Here is a 20,075-nt window from a genome sequence, read left to right on the forward strand (position 1 = left end):
AATGATATCTTAAAACAGATAATTTATAGGACAAATGTATATCACCATCTTGTTTCAGTACAAAAACAATTGAACGAGATAGTTTCATTTTTAGTTGCCAATGGGTTTATTTCATATATCAACCTGATACCATCTAACAGTATTTTTATTAGTGTATTTTCAGAATTGTAGGTTTTGTATTATATTGAAAATAAAGAGTAATTTGATATAGAATTTTGAATTAACTTACTTCCATCAAATTGGGAAATCCATTTATGTTGTCAAGCCTCTGAAGTTCATTGCTGTCAAGCGATAATGAAGTTACTTTGTGGGCATCTTCACTACAGTGGCCTTTGGTGAGTTTTTTAAGGCCTTGGCCTGATAGATTGAGTGTGTTGTGTTCATCTGAAATAGAAAAACAATCAAATTTTGTTTCAGCATATTAAATTTAATAATAGTAATGCCAATATGTTATACTGTTTACTTCTATACTCCGAGTAAAAACTTGTGCACTTAGTACATAATGAACTACTAACGTTAATAATTTAAAAATTCCTTACTAAACACATAAATTAAATTGTTCTACTCAGAGTTCAACTTAAGCTGTAGGCTTACATTATTATCAAACATAGAGCTAGATTGAATAAAATGCCATTGTTTATAAATTAAACAATCTGGTTTCAAAGCTCTAAAATCAAAATCAACAACAGGCAAACTTTAATAAAGAATAAATAAAATTGCAGATAAACAGCAATAGAGGAAATGCAATTGAAACTATGACACACAGTTGAAGTAAATATATAACGCCATAATTATTAAACTCTTTTCAACGCTGCCATAATGGATTAGAGATGTGTTTTTGTTTTTTCTTGATGAGAATGGGACCATGATGGGCCTAGTTAGTATATTTTCACTAATCGCAAATGTCGAAATATTGTGATAAAAGGGTTGGTTGGTACATTTAATAAATACTGTGCAAGATGACTCTTAGAATGGACGGAACTCGATTAGTGTTAAGAACTGAGGGAACATGAGGGAATGCTGTCCGCTACCCACATTGATTGGAAGAAGCTGGAATAGAGCAGAGCGTCCCCTTCATCAAGGTGACACAACTGACATAGAGCCCACAAGGGAGTTCGGCAGGGGGCAGCCCATACCACCAACCTTACCCATCCTGTGACTCCAGAAGCAAACACAAAGGCCCTGTTATCACTAAGTCCAATAAGGCATCTCCTAGCTTTCCTAGAATTGAAGAACAAATATGTATATATACAGGGTGTTCAAAGAAGGGTATTGCAAACTTTTGTGACTAATAGTAGTCGATCATTCAAAGCAAAAAATTCCCTATAAACATATGTCAAGAAATGTGTCGTTTAGCCGTAAGCCACAGTTTTGTATTTTTTGAAGTGACTACTACTTTTGACGGGCTATGGATGTATGTTTTGCACATGGTAAAAACTTTGGTTTCGTGTCATGAAACGTCACGCATGTTCGCACAGTAGCCGCTAGGGGTGGGTCTATTGTGGCCATTTTGATATCAATGCATTTCTCCATTCAGTGGCTATTCAGACGTGTTAGTGATAGGTTTACTGTTGCTCCTTGTTGAAGTGACTACTTCTTTTGGTAAGCTATGGATATATGTTTTGCACGGAGAAAAAACTTTTGTTTCACGTCACACATGTTTATGTTTTCCTCATGCTTTCAAAGTAGAATGACAGCTTTACCGAAACATAAAGAAACTATTATATAAACATCTGATCTGAACTGACCAAAGTTTACATTAATGAAAAATCTGTTAGGAGAGATTAATTAATAGATTAATGTAAACCAGAATAACATATATGATAAGGAAAATAACGAAACGCTTCTCTAATCTTGTATTGTTTTACAATGATTTGTTTTCTAACTGTTCAATCAGGTTACTCATATTATTACTGACTTTAACGTTGCCCGAAATATTGCAACATTTAGATCCATCCCTGCTTCCTACAGACTTTCCTTGATTATGAAATTTTCAGGTTAGGTTACTTAAACTCCATTTTAAAAGCTGTCAAAATGTACACAATAATTCATACTCCGCTATTAGTAGCTATGTTGACTTTACCACGCTAAGACATTTCCAATGCCAAACAATCATTGCAAAGAGTCTAAAATATACATGGTAAAATACTAGCTTGCATAAATGTAGGAACTACTTACTAATTTATTTATTAATGAATCGAACGTAAAATTGATTACTTTACTACATCATTTAATAGCAGTTTTTAAAGCTTTAAAGCTCATCAGGTTTTAAATTGAATTTCAGCACAGTTAATTTTATTTCCTAATATTAGTTAACTACTAGTTTTGTCCTGACATGATTTAAAAAACCATTAAAAATACATAAATTTATTATTTATTGATTATTAATAAATTAAATATATTAATTAATGTTACAGTCATATTATCTTAATTTTATTATTATTTTTTAAGGAAGAGTTTTTCTTACTAGAAACCTAAAGAACAACATTATTAGAAAGAATCAACTTTATTTCACAAACCCTGAACATTTTATGTCATTACAACTATTGGTTCTTATTTTCTGCCTCCGCAAAGGAAGTGATGTTGGCAAGGAGACCACTCTGTCCCTATCTAAAATTTGTTATTAGGTAAATCCATACACATACGTGTTATAATTGTAAAAAGTTAACGAGTGCTCAAGTGATCTAAGCTTGAATTTGTGTCAATGGATGTTTTTCCGTTTGAAATGTGTGGTGATCTGACATCGGAAGTTAGACAGTCTGCCCCTGGCCATCAATGCGGGTTGCGGTAGTGCCTGTTAGTGCCTTCGGCCACCTCGCTCTTCTGGTGGGGATCAAAGGAAAACATCCCTTGAGATAGAATCCAAATTCAAGCTCAGACTACATGAGTGCTTGTAAAGGTTATCTTTGACTTTGGTACTACTAGTAACATATTTATGATAACCTAATCGAAACCTGCTTAAATTGTGTAGTAACAAGTAGTAGATACGGACAGAGTAACCTCCATCTCATCAACATCACTTCCTTTAGGAAGGCAGAAAACCTTCATAACCATCATAAAAACATGTACTTTAAACAGTAAGGAATCAAATAAACTCTTTTCTTTCTAATAATGTAGTTTTTAGGTAAGAAAAACTCTTTCTCTTTCTCTGGATGATACCAAAATACCTGTTTTAATTTCATATAAGGAAACAGTCAACTAAAATCTAAAGTTTGTATTATAAAACACTGTATATGGCAAAAAGAGAATTAATACCATTGGGCAAGGCATTAAGAAACAATAAAATTACTTTGCAAAATGTTTATCTTGATATAATGGTTAAGAATGACGAGCTACAAATACAGTTTTGGTGATTCACAATGTAGGATATATTATACTCGTGGCTGTATAGCTCATTGCTCACATTACAATATATAAGAGTAGATGATCATCAAAGTAAAAAAAAAACCATACATGCCATATTTCAGTACTAGTTTAAGAAGAACCACTCTGCATGTTTTGTTTATTTTTTTAATTGAAAGTACTTAATAAGAGACAAAGGCCTAGGCTAATTTAGTGAAATTAAGGGTTATGAGACAAGATTGCTTATTTATTGTGAGCTAGGATAGGCTCTAAACTATTTTAACCAGAAATGTTGGTTTTACTCTGAAAAATTGCAAAAAATAATAAAAGTGTTAGTCTAATCTAACTCATGATAAATTTGAAATTGTTCATATAATTAAAACACAATAAATATGCTATCTCTATCTATGCATAAAATTAGAGCTACTAGTCTTTTATCACTCACATGCTTATGAATCTCTTATTATACAGATACATACCACTGTTTAAAAAATTAAGATCCATAATTAATTAAGAAAAGTTGTCTGCTGGTTAGGTTAGACCTAGATTTCAGCAGTTAAAATACAATATTCTAAATACGCTGATTAGAGTTAATATATGATCCCATTATTTATAAAAGATCAGACATACGAGTACATCTGCAAATGGTGTTGGAATATATTACTCAAATTATGATTCGAAATCCACAAATCAATCCCAAACATTACAAAATGAGGTTATGGTGTAAATACTAGGCGTTCCTTCTTGACAACATCTGGTAAGAATCGGCATCACTGACACCAACAAGGATCACTAAACAGCTGTCTTATCTACAGATAAAAGATCTTTTTTGTGACAGCCAGTAAATAAAATTTTAGGTTTCAATCTCGTATTCCCACATGATTAAACTATACCACTATATAAAAATCTAATGTATGTACGTGTGTTCGTGTGTTTGTTTCTCAATAACGTAAAATCTACTGAATCGATTGTACTAAAATTTCAGATGGAGATTTTTATGGTGCTTGATTAAACCTATTCTTATTTTGATAAATCATCCCGGGTACGCCCCACAGATTTTTAAAACTCTCCTTTTGATTTAATCAGCAGATATTACATGTGTTTTTTAATCAACTGTTCTTTGTAAACATTATAATGTAACAATGCAATCGTATATCATTAATTTAGGTATTGTTTAAAATTCTTTACGTTTATAGTATTTTAGAGAGAAATATAGGGTAATTCTGAAAATAACAACACTTTTTATTTTAATATGCTCTGTAAGTTGATCATTTAGGAGCACAAAGGCTATCCAAATAGTAATATACAAAGTTTAAATAAAAATTTACATTTAACTGTAAATCTCAGAAAATATTACATACGCAGTACTTGATCATTTGTGTAATTCAGATATCAAAGACAAAGTTACTACGTACTTTTGCTACAGATTTAAAGACTGTTATAAAATACATTTTAGTGGTTTTCTTATACAAAACCAACTATAGCACCACAAATATCTAACAACAGAAAAATTAAATTGCTATAAGTATACACTTTTTGACCAAAATAAGCGCTCACACCACTGTGTACGGCTAATATTGTTGATCGGGGCATCAACGCAAATTCAACTTCCGTTTTAAACTGATAGAGTCCCGTCCTCTTCCGTAGACTAATGGTTATAGTCTCGGCTCTCTAACCGAGAGATCACGGGTTCAAATCCCGGGGAGGTCCAATCATGTACTTTGTACTTTTAAAATAAAAAAAAAAACCAGTGCACTTTGAAGCCGGCATAGCTGACGCTGAGGCTTAAATGAGATGAAAAAGATAGAGCCTCATTATTCATTGCGTCATGATCGTGTCAATGGAAAGCTGAGAACGTAGACTCTGTGATTCCTCTACGCTGGCTTAAAATACTTAAATTGTTATTGACGTCGTTCACCATGAAAATATTGGAAAAAATATTCGAATTATTTCAAGATACTTTCACAAAGTATTTCACTTTTCGATTTGAGCACCAAAAAACACTGCTCTCTGAATGTAAATCTAAAATAGATCAAAAGATTGGAATATTTTTCATAGATTACGTAATTCAGTCGAATGTTTAGAATGTCAAGTAAAAGGAATACGCCTACGATGTTCCTTTTCAGTAGGAAATTGCGTAAAAACGCCTCGGTATCTGCTTGTGACATATAAGAAAATAAATATCTGGAAATGGGAAATATTCATTTATTTATGGATAGCGCCTTTATCATTGCAACATTATTGTCCTTGGGGTTACAATGGAGCTTTCCTGGCATAGCCTACTCTATTATAAGTGAATATATAGTTGTTTGGAGTATATAGAGACATGAAATAATACGAGACATATCAATGCAAGCCTGAATTGTGGCTTGTTGTTGACAGTTATAACGGAAGAATGACTAGTATCGAGATAATTACTTGAATTCAACAATCGAGCAATCGTTACCGTACTAATTATATTTACTTCTTGTCTATCTTCCAGAACCTTTTACCTTCACGATTTTAATTTGCACGCATGAATTGACACTACGACACACAACGTGAGTTAAAAGTAATATTAAAATAAAAACAGGTTAATCGAACGCCGAAGAACAAATGGATCTAAACAACCTGAACGAAACGAGACGTCGCGTCGCGTCTTTGGCAACGCCGCATGGCAAGGGGAGAAGGGAGGTACAATAACGGCGTATACTGCCAGGGTTGCAATTATGTCTGGACTATAGTATTCTTAGTTCCCTGAAGGATTTCCCAGCATATTTCTCAAGGCCTTGTTTCTGTAAGACATCTAACGGATCTATTTTTTGTTATCATCACTCTTCTGAAGTTTCTTCCTCCCCAAACTGTTAGTCCACACCTAAGATAGAACACTAAGATAAAGTGATAGTAATAGGCGTTAGAGGCATTAAAAAAAAAATAATTATTCTTATTACCTAAAGGTAAGAGCTAAGTGTTGGCCGAGTTTTGTCAAATGATGCTGCTAGAACAGTGTGTATTTAAAGTAAAACTTAACTACATTGTTGTATTTGACATACCTAGCTCTGGAAGATCAATAAATTACATTTATGATGAATGAGTTAAGTGCATGGTTAGTGGTTTGTGTTCGAGGTTTGCATACAGTATTGGCATGATCTGTCATTAAAGAAATGACCTCTTCCATAATTGATCAGGACTAGGTATAAACGTAATTTTGTACTCGTACTATTAAAATATGTGTTAAAAAGCTGTGTTGTGTTAAGGTATAATATGAGTATAAACAAACGTCCATATGCATTAACAGCCTGAAATGATAAACAAGAAACATTCAGCTGTAGCAAATTCCAATTATTAAAAATATTTATTATGGTAAATGCCGCCAATGACAGTACATGCATACGTGTAAAAGATATTAACCACAGTAAATTATTTGAGAAGTCTCGTTTCTACCACAATAGTTTCTGGAGTCCTCAACTTTAACAAAATCAAGTTGTTCGATTGAGAACTATTAGATAGTAGGCCTAATTTGTTATAGATTGTTGGTTTCTATTGTAAAAATATTAAGTAATATTAATATAAAGTGCGTGATAGCAAAAAGAGGAATAAATAATATTTAATTGTCCATGAAATACACCATTGTTATGTTAAGATACAACAAATTACAAAACGTCATAAATGAGAGAATTGTTCATCATTTGCCAACATATGTTATTGGCTTAATAATATTTTATTCACTCAGATACTTTACCTGCAATTTAAGTTTTTTAAACAGGGACACGATGAACATATTCTTTTAAATGGCATTCTAAACAATCCTGAGATAAGTGTTTGCTATTGAAAGATATTCCAATCTCTTGATCAATTTCAGATTTAATTTAAACATGTCGTTCTGAAGTGGGAAAACGACAGTTTTTTAAAGTATCTCTGAATTTTTTTTAATTTTTCACGAATATTTCATGATATTTAATTTATTAGCTCAACATTTTCATTAATAGTTGAGCTATTTTAGGCCTGTGTGGAGGAATCCAAAATCGAATGGGAGTCTGAAGTCAAAGTCCTTAGCTTTTCAGTTAACAAACTCATGATGTAGTAAATGAGAACGTTATATTGTAGCTGATTAAAATCTCAATAAATAAAATGCAGACAAAGAATAGCTTCTGCACACAACGTAACATTTTTAACGTAACATGTAACTGACTTTAACAGATGAATAACAAATAAACATTCAATGTCACCTGTTTAAATGTGTATAAATTATTATACCTATTATTATAGACTTTAACATGTTATTAAGAATACATAATATACTATTGTGGCGATTAAGCTTAAACTATAACTAAAATGGATAATTGAATATTGAGGTATCCTTCAAGGTCAGTGGGGCGTAGCCCGAAGGAATTTTGGAAATAAGAATAGGCCTGTATGTTTATCAAGGAACAAATCATACCCATATAAAATTTCAGTACAATTAGTCTAGTAGATTTTATGTGATTGAGCAAAACACACATAAAAATACAGACAGACACCGTTAGAATTTTGTACATTTAGCAGGAATATTAATACGCCTAGTTATCTGTTTCCTTCTAATTTATTTTCTTTACTGAAAGCGTATGTAGACATGTTATGATAAGTATTCCAACAAACTTTTACTCGTAACTTGCTTGTACAAACTATTTTACTTCCAATTGTCTCTTTAACTCATTGTGTAGAAAATGTACTCCTAAATTTATCGTTTATAATAGATACATATTAGTAAAGGATAATACAAAGAAGTATTACCGTTTTATATTTTAAAAATACAACCGTAAATCTATTTTTAAGAAAAAAGGCCACTATATTAGTGTAGTTAAAACTAAGTTTTCTAATGATGTTTTTCTTGTCTCATTAAGATCTTATAAACTGATGTGTCATAGTTTAGAGATTAACTGTTAATTTTTTAACTAACTCCTACGTATACATAGTAACAAATAAACATGTATTACATTATTTATTTATGATTTATCAACCACAGTATGAACAAGATTTGTTATAGTCAACACTTTCCCGCATTTCAAGATGTGACACTTGCTCAAACTGCGACAAGTATTTGGCCGACTTAAATGTTCTTAATATAGAAGTAGAAAATATGCCTACTGCAAGTGTTGGAAATGCAACACAGGAAAAGTTAAGGATACTACACATAGAACACGAACTACATTTAAGAAAAGCTAATATGGTTTACAAAAAATAAACTAAGCTAAAAGTTAGCCATCCAAAAGAGTAGAAGAATGATGTGTCACTGGGCAATTCTCATAGCGGTGGTTTTTTACTGTCCTTTTTAGTTTTAAAACATTTTTAAAAATATAAAAACCCAATTTTTTGGTGAATGCGTAGTAAAATATGTTTTTTAATAGATATTATTTTTAAAGGTCATAATTTATGTTTATTTCCACATTTCCTTTCCTTAAAACTATGGTTGAACTCACGACCGTCCTTTGTCCCCAGCTAAGAATGCCGTTTTGAACTAAATTTTTTTCAGCCTTTTTTCGGAATAAAAATTATTTGTTGTCTTGATTCAATAAAGAATGCATTTTGTATTATTATTATTTCATTCGATGTATTTTTTTTAAGTAAAAGTTGGTAAAAAGCAGCATTTTTAATCTGTCCTCAAGTTTAAACTCACGACAGTCACAGTAACTTTTAGTTTTCATAACTGATGCCAGATGTCACTAGTAGTTTTATATCCAAGCTGGATGGAATAGTGGAAGTGTTTGAACGACGCATGGTCTGTAATAGTGGTGATTTTGTTTGAAGTTCTCCAGTATTTCCATCATTTATGTAAGTATTCATGCCTACGTAACCTTTATTACTCACGACCGTCATGCTATTTTTAAGTGTCAATAAAGAATTACAAAGTTTTAACTTTAATAAACTGTGTGTGCATTGCTTCACACAAGTGGTTGTTGGAATGGCGATTGAGGTTATGTTTCGGTGTGCCTACAAAAAATAATAAACCATGCGGTCCTCACAACCGTCACACTCACGACCGTCACAAGACCGTCACACCCAGAAAGTGACGGTCGTGAGCAGATCTAGCCGGTCGTGAGTGATAAAGAGTTTATGATAATATATGTTGCTTGTATAATATATTTTATGATAAATTACGTTTCCTTATTAAATATTAGGAATTAAAAAATATATCTAAAACTTAATTATACTATAATACATAATTTTTACAAAAATTAAAATACAAATTTGAGATTTCAACACGTAAAGAATAGTTAAATTATTTTCATTTCTTATTAGATTTAGAGCAATTTCTTTTATTTAATTGGTTTTACAGAACATAAATATTATACTTGAAAGAAATGAATACACCACCAAGTAATGGAAATAAAAAAAAGATGGCACCCCCTAGTGACAAAAGGAAAGCTGCAGCTGAGAGAAAAAGAAAACAACGAGAGAGGCTTCGTGAAGATCCTGAAAAATACGCTATGATGAAAGAAAAAGAAAAAGAACGCAGTAGGAAAAGAAGAGAAAAAAAGAAGATTCCTAGTATTAATGACTTGAGTGAACGTGGAAAGAGAAAACAAAGAACTGAATGGAGAAAGCGTTACCATAAACACGCAAAAAATAAACTTCAGCAGCAACGAATTGAGAACTTTGTTGATGAACATTCTCCACCAAATTCACCGTCTGCAGCTACAGACTTACACATTGAACCTGTTTTTTTAAAACCAAAGAGGCAATGAAAATGATATCAGAAAAAAAGACTTCGAAAAAGTAGAGACAAATACAGGAAAAAGGTAAAGCAATTGGAAAAACAATTGAAACATCAAAAGAAAAAGGCTGAAAAGTGGAAGAAAAAACATTCTAGAGTCGTATTCAAACAAGAATCAAAAGTCATCAGTGAAAATGTAGGTCACGATATGGCAGTTAAGAGTACTCAGTTACAAGAGCCTGGAAATAAAAAACGTTTTGCAAATTCACATAACATCAAGGTTTTAGTGCAAAAATTCTTTATTGATGATGAACATTCTTTCTCTACTCCTGGACGCAAAGATACCATTACTAGAAAAAAATTAAAAAGCAATTAAGATACCTAACGGATTCCATGTTGGTTCTTCACAAAAAGTTTGTTTCTACCCAGGGAGCCAAGATTTTATATCCACATTTTTGCAGACTAAAACCTTTTTGGGTAGTTAATAGACCTACTAACAAGCGAGATACCTGCATGTGCAAATACTATGAAAACTTCTCATTCATATTTCAAAAATGTCAACAATATAAAGTTATAGAACATGTTAATTTGAACGATTTAGTGAGTAGCCTTTGCTGTGATGTGACCAAGAAAACTTGCATGTATAGGGAATGTACGATGTGCAAGTCGAGCAAGATTTTATTCAATGAAAGCTGTGATGTACCATTGGATTCAATTACATACCACTATGAATGGAAAACAATTCCAGAGGAACGAGTTAAAAATGGACAGACAAGACTACAAGTCGTATGTACATTACAAACTTTGAAAGACAAGTTATGTTCTCAGATAGTATTTTTCATGAAAACATAAGTTTAGAGTGCATAACCAAAGCAAGTTTTCAAAGTACGTGAGAACTAATTTGAATGATGATGAAGTATTCATCGTGGTAGATTTTTTCTGAAAAAACTACTAGCTGAAATACTCAAGTGAAATTCAAAGTCGTCATTTCGGAGCTTCGAATGAACAGCTTGCCCTTCATACAGGTGCTTACCTAGCTAAAACCATGTGTGAAGATAGCTCTGTAATCAAAAATCAGGACATTTTGCACAGTCTCTTTATGTAATCGTCATGATGCAGCTGCAATTTGGGCTCACCTTCTCCCTATATTTAGGAAGATAAAAAGAAGATCACGAGAACGTTTACTAGGGTACACATCATGAGCGATGACCTACAAAACAGTACAGGAATAAGAGTAACATTTTCCTGTTTTTGTCACTTTATGAAATTGTTTGGGTTCCAAATAGCTTCTTACAATTTCAGTGAGGCTGGACACGGAAAAAGCATTGCTGACGGTGTTGGCGGTACTGTAAAAAGAACAGCTGACTCTGCAGTTCGTCTGGGAAAAGATGTAGCAAACATTGAGCAGTTCTTGGCCTCTGTAGGCAACATGAGACCACTTATTTTTACAAGTTGAAGGAGCCAGTGTGATAGAAGAGTCGATGATATTTAAAAAAAAAAAACACTTAAATTTGCTGCCGATCAAGAATACAATGATGCTTCACCAGGTTGTCTGGAATTCTGAAGATGGTCCAAAAAAGCTGAACTGTAGATTTTTGTCGTGCATAAACTGCAGAAACAAGACAATGTGTACCCATCAAACAACATATGACCACAACTTATTGAATGCTGATATCAACTTTTCTACGCCGTCTACTAGTATCCTTTTAAACTATTTATTTAATATCTTCATTCATAAATATTTCACATGTCTTGTTTTTTTGGAAATATATTTTAAACTGATATTTTTCTTATAACTAATATTGTTTGTTACAGTTTAATTTCATCTTAATATCTCAGCCGTAATGAAATAAAAAATATTTTTCAGCGTAAACAGAAAATGATAATATATGTACTCTTTGCTTTAATACTATGATTAAATTTTAAAAAAATATTTCTTACGTTTAATAAGGTTTAATCGTAAATAAACAATAAATTTTATTTTATTCCTTAACTAAAGATTTAGGTGGTCTACAATCCAAAAAAATACAGTCTCGAATGAATATATATCATCAAGTATATAGGTCGGATGAAGATGAAACGTTGGACAATTCTACTAGCCCTACTTCTCCTAATCAACCAGAAAGTGTTTGTCAACAATCTTTCCGATGGTGACTTTGTTCTAGTGAGATTTTGTAACAAACAGACTGTTTACCCATTATAAATTGTACAAGTGAAGAAAATGTATGCTGATGGTGACTGCGAGGTGACATTTTTGAGAAAAACAACTGGTGGAAAATTTATTTTCCCTGATGCCGAGGATATCGCCTCCGTCCAACTCAAAGATATAATTCAAGTTTTAACAGAGGTCACATCACACAGAGGAAATCTTTTCCTTTAAAGACCATTGATATAACTTTAAACGTGAAATAAATAGTCTATCAACATAGGTTGTGCTCCAGTAAAGTTTCATAGTTTGATCGTATTCTCAAATTCTGTTTCATTTTAATTTTGTTTTGTTCTAATAACTATGTTTTAAAATTTTTTTTCTTTAGGTTTATTATGTTATAAAAAACTACTCTAGGTTTTGTTTCAGTACAATTTTTTGCTTTAATTTATAATAAACTAATAAATCCAAATCTGTGTGTAATTTTTCCTTTTCTGTAAAAAAACTGGGAAAAATATAATTAAACTAATAACAAAAAATTATAAATAAATACAGAAAATTGAGTACCATCGATGATATTATAGTTTCAAATGTTAGTTTTTAAAAAAAAACGAAAAATTGCATTTTTTTTCACAAGCATCAGGAAACACTCACAACCGTCACACTATACTCACAACCGTCACACACGCCAAATAAAAATTTAAATCATGACCAGTTCATTTTTTTTATTGAAGAACCTCTATATTTGAATAGTACTCATTATGGGTTGTCTTAAAAAAAATGTTAGGTTTGAAGTTAGTCATCGAATACTATGGAAATACTCAAAATTGTACTTTTTTTCTGGGAATGATACTATGTTTGCAACAACATCACCTAAAAAAAGTTACTTTAATATAAATCTATGAATGTATTTTCATGATTTTGAAATTGTTATAGGTAGGTTTTATGAATCATTAAACAATAATTGTAATTAGAGTATTTTTACATATGAAAAAATCATTTTAAAAGCACTGTGACGGTCGTGAGATTTGTTACTCTCCTTGAGGAAAAATCTCTTTAAACAAGCACTTAATACAACACAATGTTGGAACCTTGTGTACAAAAATAAAGTAAAAGATACAATAAACCAAAATAAATAAAAATCAAAAAATTAAAAACAACTTTTTTGTCAAAGATATATTTGGTAAAAATCAGCAAGGCTCTGAGAATGGCCCCACTATAGATTTACAGAAACGCTTTCTCTACCACATTTCAGTTAAACGACGTCTACTATCGGCCTTACAGTTATCTTTAATATTCACAGGCTTTCCTCAGGAGGTGTGTTTTATTCTACAAATATCCACAGACTGAAGGAAAGAAAGGGGCAGATGAAAACTTGGCCAATAAGTGATGTAATTACACATTTTTGTGAATATACATGTTTTGGACAGAAAGAATAATTACATGCTTATTTGGGTCTGTCACTTTGTTATCGATGGATTGCGAAAAGTAGGCTTTATTAAAGTAGTGTTTTAAATAATCGGTCACTTCTATTTGGAATGTGACCGGAATATGGCACTAATAAATAAAAAGGTTGCTGCGGAATGGCCAAAGTGGGTAGGGTTAATGAGAAATTGCCATGTAAACCTTCAAACTTTGAGATGCAGATTTATTCCTTTTTCTCAAATGGACTCTTTTTTCACATTTTTGAACAAATAAGGGGAAAATAGGAACAATTCTATACTGTATACTGTCAGCTTTCTCCATTAATCTCAAAACAAAATCTAAAAATGTTAAGCCTAGAATTTCACCAATATGACGATAGTTCTTTTGATTTTCCACCTCAAAGTCGCTCATATTTTAATTTAAATTTTGTTAATATTATATGAATACAGTAACAAAGTAGTAATTAAACAGTTTTATACAATATATGTCCATAAAATAATGTAAGTTACCAAAAGTACAACAATTAATTTGTTATGTATAGCAAAATTATTTTTCAGATCTTATTCATACGGCGGAACCTAAATACGATGACTTTTAGCACTTGAAACAATTTTATAGCTCAAAAGCAAAAGTTCCAGAAGAAGATTAAGCACTGAGGTACATCGGTTATATTGAAAAAGAAACCAGATTTATGTATGGGTAAATAGTTGAGTACATGACATTAATCTTTTTTGTTGTGTTTGTATTGTAAGTTCCCTCTATTTAGTCCTGTACTTTTTCTAATGAATATAGAATTGTACATTATAACATTAAATTACAAATTAATTAACCTTAAAATTAATTTATGAGCATTTGAGATTAAATTAAAATACACAATTCCAAGTTCGGAAAAAAACATCATAATGCAAATATCATAACTGTTGCTTTGATCTTTCTATTCGAAATCTACTTAGATAGACAATATCTAACAGTACCAGTAACAAACAATCCTCTGGGTTATGTATTAAGATCAATATTAAGTCTGTAAGAAAAGCAAGTACTAAGGCCATTCGTAGGTAGGTACATTGATGGGCTGTACAAAATTCAAAAACAAAAATATTTGAATTCAAGAGGAAGAATAATAATATTATCAGTAAAGTACGTGTTTGTATTTAAAACCTCAATTTACTAGGAAAAATATTTTGAAACTTGAATTACATACTCGTATTAACACTTTAAAAAATGCCGGGAATTTCACATTTAAGTGGTTTTCTATCGATTACAAACTTATTTGACAATGTGCTGGTGAGATATAGTTAAACATTGGTAGTACCAGATGAAATGTTTCTAATCATGAATCAAACTTCTCAGTCAGTATTATGTAATATGGTACATATATTGTGTGTCGTAAAACTAATACATTTAGCCATACACTTAACTTAATATGCCACCAAACTTGGAATAAAATAGAAGTTTACAAAATAATATAATGGAGGTTGGTTTCATTGCTGAATGACGTGAGCTAAAGAGTTTCCAATACTCTTGTACATTAGTCCCCAACACATTACCTTCTACCAAATTCAGTGAGTGGATATTGCTGCTCACGTTTGCTTTTGTAAATATAGACGACAGACTTGATTTGTATTCCACGATATATTACAGAACACTTGGAAGTAGATGGCATCAATTTACATTTATTGCGACAGTATATGTTTGTGCACGAGGTTCTTCTTTTAAAATTTCAAACATTTTAGCAAATTGTAATACAAGTCAGTGGTAGTAAAAATATTGTTTACATTACAGAGCGAGCGGCACTGCTCTGGCGTTGCGAAACGAATAGCTACTACCCGGAATACTAATTGGACATTAAGAGTTTATTCATTCCTTTCGCAAAAAGCTAAACTTGAAAACTGATATATTTGATTTTTATAATAAGGGCATAACTTCACAGAACTGTAAAAAGAGGAGCAAGGACCATTTAGAAAGTTGCCGTCATTATTCTCATAGTGAAGACATTCGCTACATAATTCAAACATTATGCACGGACCTTCGCACGATGAAGGATAATGCATCAGTTCGATTTCATAATAAATTTATAAATGGCCTTAACTTAAACATAAAATTCTAGAATTATTGTTTTTTGGTCATTAGCTCCTTTATAACTTTAAAACCAAAGTGATTATAGTTTGAGAATACTTTCAATTATTGAACACTTTACACTATTTATTAGCCATCATTGTTTTCGCCCCAAAATAGTTTTCGTAAAAATAACATTCTACTCCATTGGCTTCATCAGCTTCATAAGGCTCTCTCGTTTACAACACAAGTGCAGCCCTAGTCTCAATGGCGCAGTGTAGTGGGTACAACGATTATCGCAAAATAACCGGATCAAGCACGATCCTGTCCTTGCAAGCAGCCCGCCCTGTGCGGCCGTTGGTGGTGGTTCGGAAGTTACATTTAGCCGCTGGTCCCCAGGTTAAGTGTTAGAGACGGTTTCTTAGCTCTAACTTCGTCTGGTAAAATAAGACATCTTTACTTTACTTTTAATTTAATCTCATATGAACACAAGGCATAGAGGACTTCCCTGCTGCTCAAATATTGGAACTATGGACTTATATGAGTTACATCAGAAATGAACAGTGTTTAGACAGATTTATTTTGTAATCAACTGAATATTTTTTTTTCATATTGTTCCATTACAGTTATATAATTTAAAAGGCTGTTTTGATTTTATGTATAGTATATTCACTTTCACAAAAATACAATAACTCTTATATTAATACACGTTCTCCAGCCTGATGGAGAAACTCCCCTCTAACCTTTACTGTTCTAAAACTTTTACGGTATCGAACAGATGTTTCTGAATAATAGGTCATGTTCACAGCAGACATTCTCTCATGTAGTTATTTGAAAAAAACACACATCTGTCTAATGCTTAAAAACTATACATACAGTACTTCGCAGATATGTGTAAGTTGCAATACTGAATAGTTTATTCTTCATTCAGCCTATTACGCGATTTCACAATGCCTATACATGTATAGTAGAGAATTTATAGCATGACCGGTGACCTCGAGATGCGCCGTAGGCAAAGACGGAACTAAAAGTGGTGGGGGGTGGAGCGTCTCAGTCTGTTGCCGTATTTAGCCTTGTGAACTTCGGTCTCCAGTCTTCTATACGTGCCGCCCAAAAAACCATTCGCTTGTGCCAATTCACGAGTTGTAATACAATTTGTGAATTAATTGCGTTGTGCTCATTACGTTTTTTAAGTAAAGAGTTTGAGATGGATCATAATGTAAAAAAGTAAAATTGGAGGTAGAAAGGTTATACACACGGCCAAGCAAGAGAAGTGCTTTCCCATTTTATGAAACGGGAGGCAGAAACCAACACAATTATAAATTTGAAGAAAGTTCAACAGCGTGTCGTAGAGGCAACTGGAATTTTCTGAAAGTACGCTGAGACGAATTTTGAAGGAGGAAAAAAATAAGTCCAATTGGCAATTCTTTTAGTACGCCCAACAAAGTAAGAAAACGCAAAACATACTAAAAGTAATCTGGACAATTTTGATTTGGGTGTAGTTCGAAGAACAATAAATAATTTTCATCGACAACGGGGTTTTGCTATGTTAACTATTGCGTGTGGATCGTTTGGCGTTATTGTTATTTTAAGTATACATCATTAAATTAAACTTGATACAAGTTAGTAGATAAAAAACCTGAGTTTTTTCTTATTCTACTGTGTATATTGACAAATTAGTTTAAACCAGTTTTATATTAATTTTTTAATTTAGCAGCTAGGCTATGTCAGTTGAAAATTTTTGTAGTGTATAATTGTATCTACTATTGTAAATCCTGAAGTATACACGGTTAGTATATGATAAATTGAATTTTAATGGCTAACAAAGCGTAACAATTACAATTCTGAACTGTTGTCGTCGTTGGGGATCAAGAATAATATAAATTCCTACCCCTTTCCCAATTTATGAGAACCCTTTCTTACCACCACAGGTATCTCTACTGCGAACTCATTAAGAAGGGTGAGCTATGAACACAAATTCGGCCAGAACATAGTCATTGTTAAGATCACGTACATCCGGTCCCCAATATTTCCAAGATTTCCTGTATTGAATTCCCCATCATAAAAGTCCGTCGCCGTAACTTCAAAAGAGTATAGAAATGTTCAAATATTCTCTCAAGGTCTCCTATACTAAACTTGCTCATCATAAAAGACCACCGTGGTAAGACATAAGGGTCTAGAAAATGTTGGCAAACACTACAATATTCGGTTCCCGCCACCACTTTGAGCCGGGAGCCGAAAACTCTCAGTAGGGTTAGTAGCACCGTATTCACTCCCCTACTTTGGATTGTGCCCCCACGCGCTCAACTCCTCCACTCCTCACGCGCATCCCACCGGTCATGCTATAACTTCCCTAGAGTAACAGTATGTACCCAACATATTCCTTCCGAATTAATTGAAAAAGAGGCAGGTTTGACATGTGCCGTCATCTCTAAATGTCAAACTCAAGAAGCATTGTTAGTTTAGAAGTTTAACTTGCACAATACTGATGGGACAGAAACGCTCAATGTTGACATGTTAATATAATCGTAACACTTTCAAACAAAACCTTTCGAGACAAAAATTGTTACAAGCGTGTTATAATTTCTTTGCAAAAATAAGGACTCTAATTAGTTAAAATTAATCGAGAAATTATGTTCGTAAAAAATACTGGTATTTAAAACGGATAAATTCTATACTTCTATAACCTTTAAAAAACGGCCACATTGCTGTTACTTGAAATTTTCAAATTTTCAGAAAAATTTCAGTTTTATTTTATGTAATGAAATGCCCGAGATAAAAATTTAGCCTAACTGCGAATGTCTGCCATGTTGAAACGTTTTTTATTGGTTAAAGGCTTTCTAAAACTTTCCTTGTTTTGCATTACAATCAATAGTAACTTGTATATGAACGCCAAACTCCCTCCAACTTTGAATAAAACGCCATCTTGAAAACTTTTAAAAGTATCTAAAGAAGTAAAAAAATAACAGTTGTCTATAATTTAAAAAAAATGTATCGTTTTGGGTCTATATTCGGAATCAGTTGAGTTAAAAGTTTTTCCCGAATGCGATTGGTCGCCATCTTTAACCTTTTTATTGGTTAAGACTACTAATGAACTCGATCTAGCAAGTACTACCTATGTACTTTTAGTCTAATAAAGTTTTGGAATATATTAGTTTTGGATTCTTAGGATTCTTAGTTAATGATTGGAGAAAATTCAAAAAATCTCCCGGAAATTCCATCATGAGGGAGATTGCAATAGACAGATTTATGTTAAATCTATCTAATAAGCACAATAAAAGTGATAACTTAGCAGCCATAATAGTAATCAAGATTTGTCAGGGGTCTGTAAGCCTGAAGACGGTATCCAGTAAAATCAGACCTGCTTTAATTTGATGTAATACACGTACTTTCCTAGAAACTCTCTCTCATTAGATTACTTGGAGAGGTCATCTTATTTTTCCAATAAACTGTACACGTATGAAGACAATAAACATCTAATTTTTCTGTTACATTTTTCATTTAATTTTAATTTCATTGTAAGTGTTTTATTAAATTGTGTAAGCTTCCTTTGCACTGTACACAAATTGGAATTTAATTCAAATAATAAATACAACAATTGTTATTATTTACAGATGGAATTTTTATCATGTTTGTAGTTTACTTTTTATGGTGCGTAATTGTGTATTTAGACAGAAAACATGCCGCCAATCATGGAAACAATAACTTCGTAATTCTACTAAACCCAGGTCCGATAAAATCCCAGACCTGAGTTCACGTTATTGTGATCTAATGCCTTGATCTGGTCTGCTGGATTCAGCCGGAGACACGGCTGGCAATATTAATGAGATATTTCTGGTGTGGCTGGAATGATAATGATAACAGTTTTAGAGCAACCATGTATAGAATATTCCCGAATTGATACATTATGTGCAATTTACTTGTCTATCTTCATCTACGTACATTTCCAATAGATCTATTTTAATGAAACCTCTCTTAGATCTCGACTACTTCAACAAGAATGATCTTTTGATGTGTCTCTGACAGTGACAAATTTATACTGAAAAATGTAGGCCTATACATTTTCAAAATACGTTCTGAAAAATTTGCCCCAAATTAGTTATTAATTTTATCCTCGAGATTCAGACAAAATTGCACGATACCACTACTCTATCGTTTACTTTTGAAGCAAGAGTTACAAAAAAGCGATTACTGAATAGAACAAATAATGTGATAGGCTTATTAATTTTGTAAATGGTAACTAATTTTAAAAAATAGACGTGAGCAAGGGCCTCAACACATTTTAATAATGGTTTTTACTTTTCAACTCCCTCAAGGAGAGCTCAGAAGGCTGTTTATTTATATGTACGAGTATATGCATAATACTCATATATATATATATATATATATATATATATATATATATATATATATGACTACTTTTTGATATTCGAT

At 32.2% G+C, this 20,075-nt stretch overlaps 1 protein-coding gene across 2 annotated transcripts in view; it reads right to left on the bottom strand.

Annotated features, from left to right (window-relative positions):
* The window catches only part of LOC124357500, a 33,088-nt gene extending 28,984 nt beyond the window's left edge, over positions 1 to 4,104 (bottom strand). The window contains exons 1-2 of one of the 2 annotated variants that reach the window (XM_046809353.1): positions 3,822 to 4,104; positions 230 to 384 (exon numbers count right to left, since the gene is read on the bottom strand). In XM_046809353.1, coding sequence (XP_046665309.1) covers positions 230 to 384; positions 3,822 to 3,846 — 180 coding nt within the window. In that variant the 5' untranslated portion in view covers positions 3,847 to 4,104. The remainder of the gene's footprint in view (positions 1 to 229; positions 385 to 3,821) is intronic. The other variant, XM_046809354.1, reaches the window with a different exon arrangement.
* Positions 4,105 to 20,075: the final 15,971 nt, after the last annotated feature.

The sequence above is a fragment of the Homalodisca vitripennis genome, chromosome 3 (assembly GCF_021130785.1).
Source record: "Homalodisca vitripennis isolate AUS2020 chromosome 3, UT_GWSS_2.1, whole genome shotgun sequence".
Lineage (NCBI taxonomy): Eukaryota > Metazoa > Arthropoda > Insecta > Hemiptera > Cicadellidae > Homalodisca > Homalodisca vitripennis.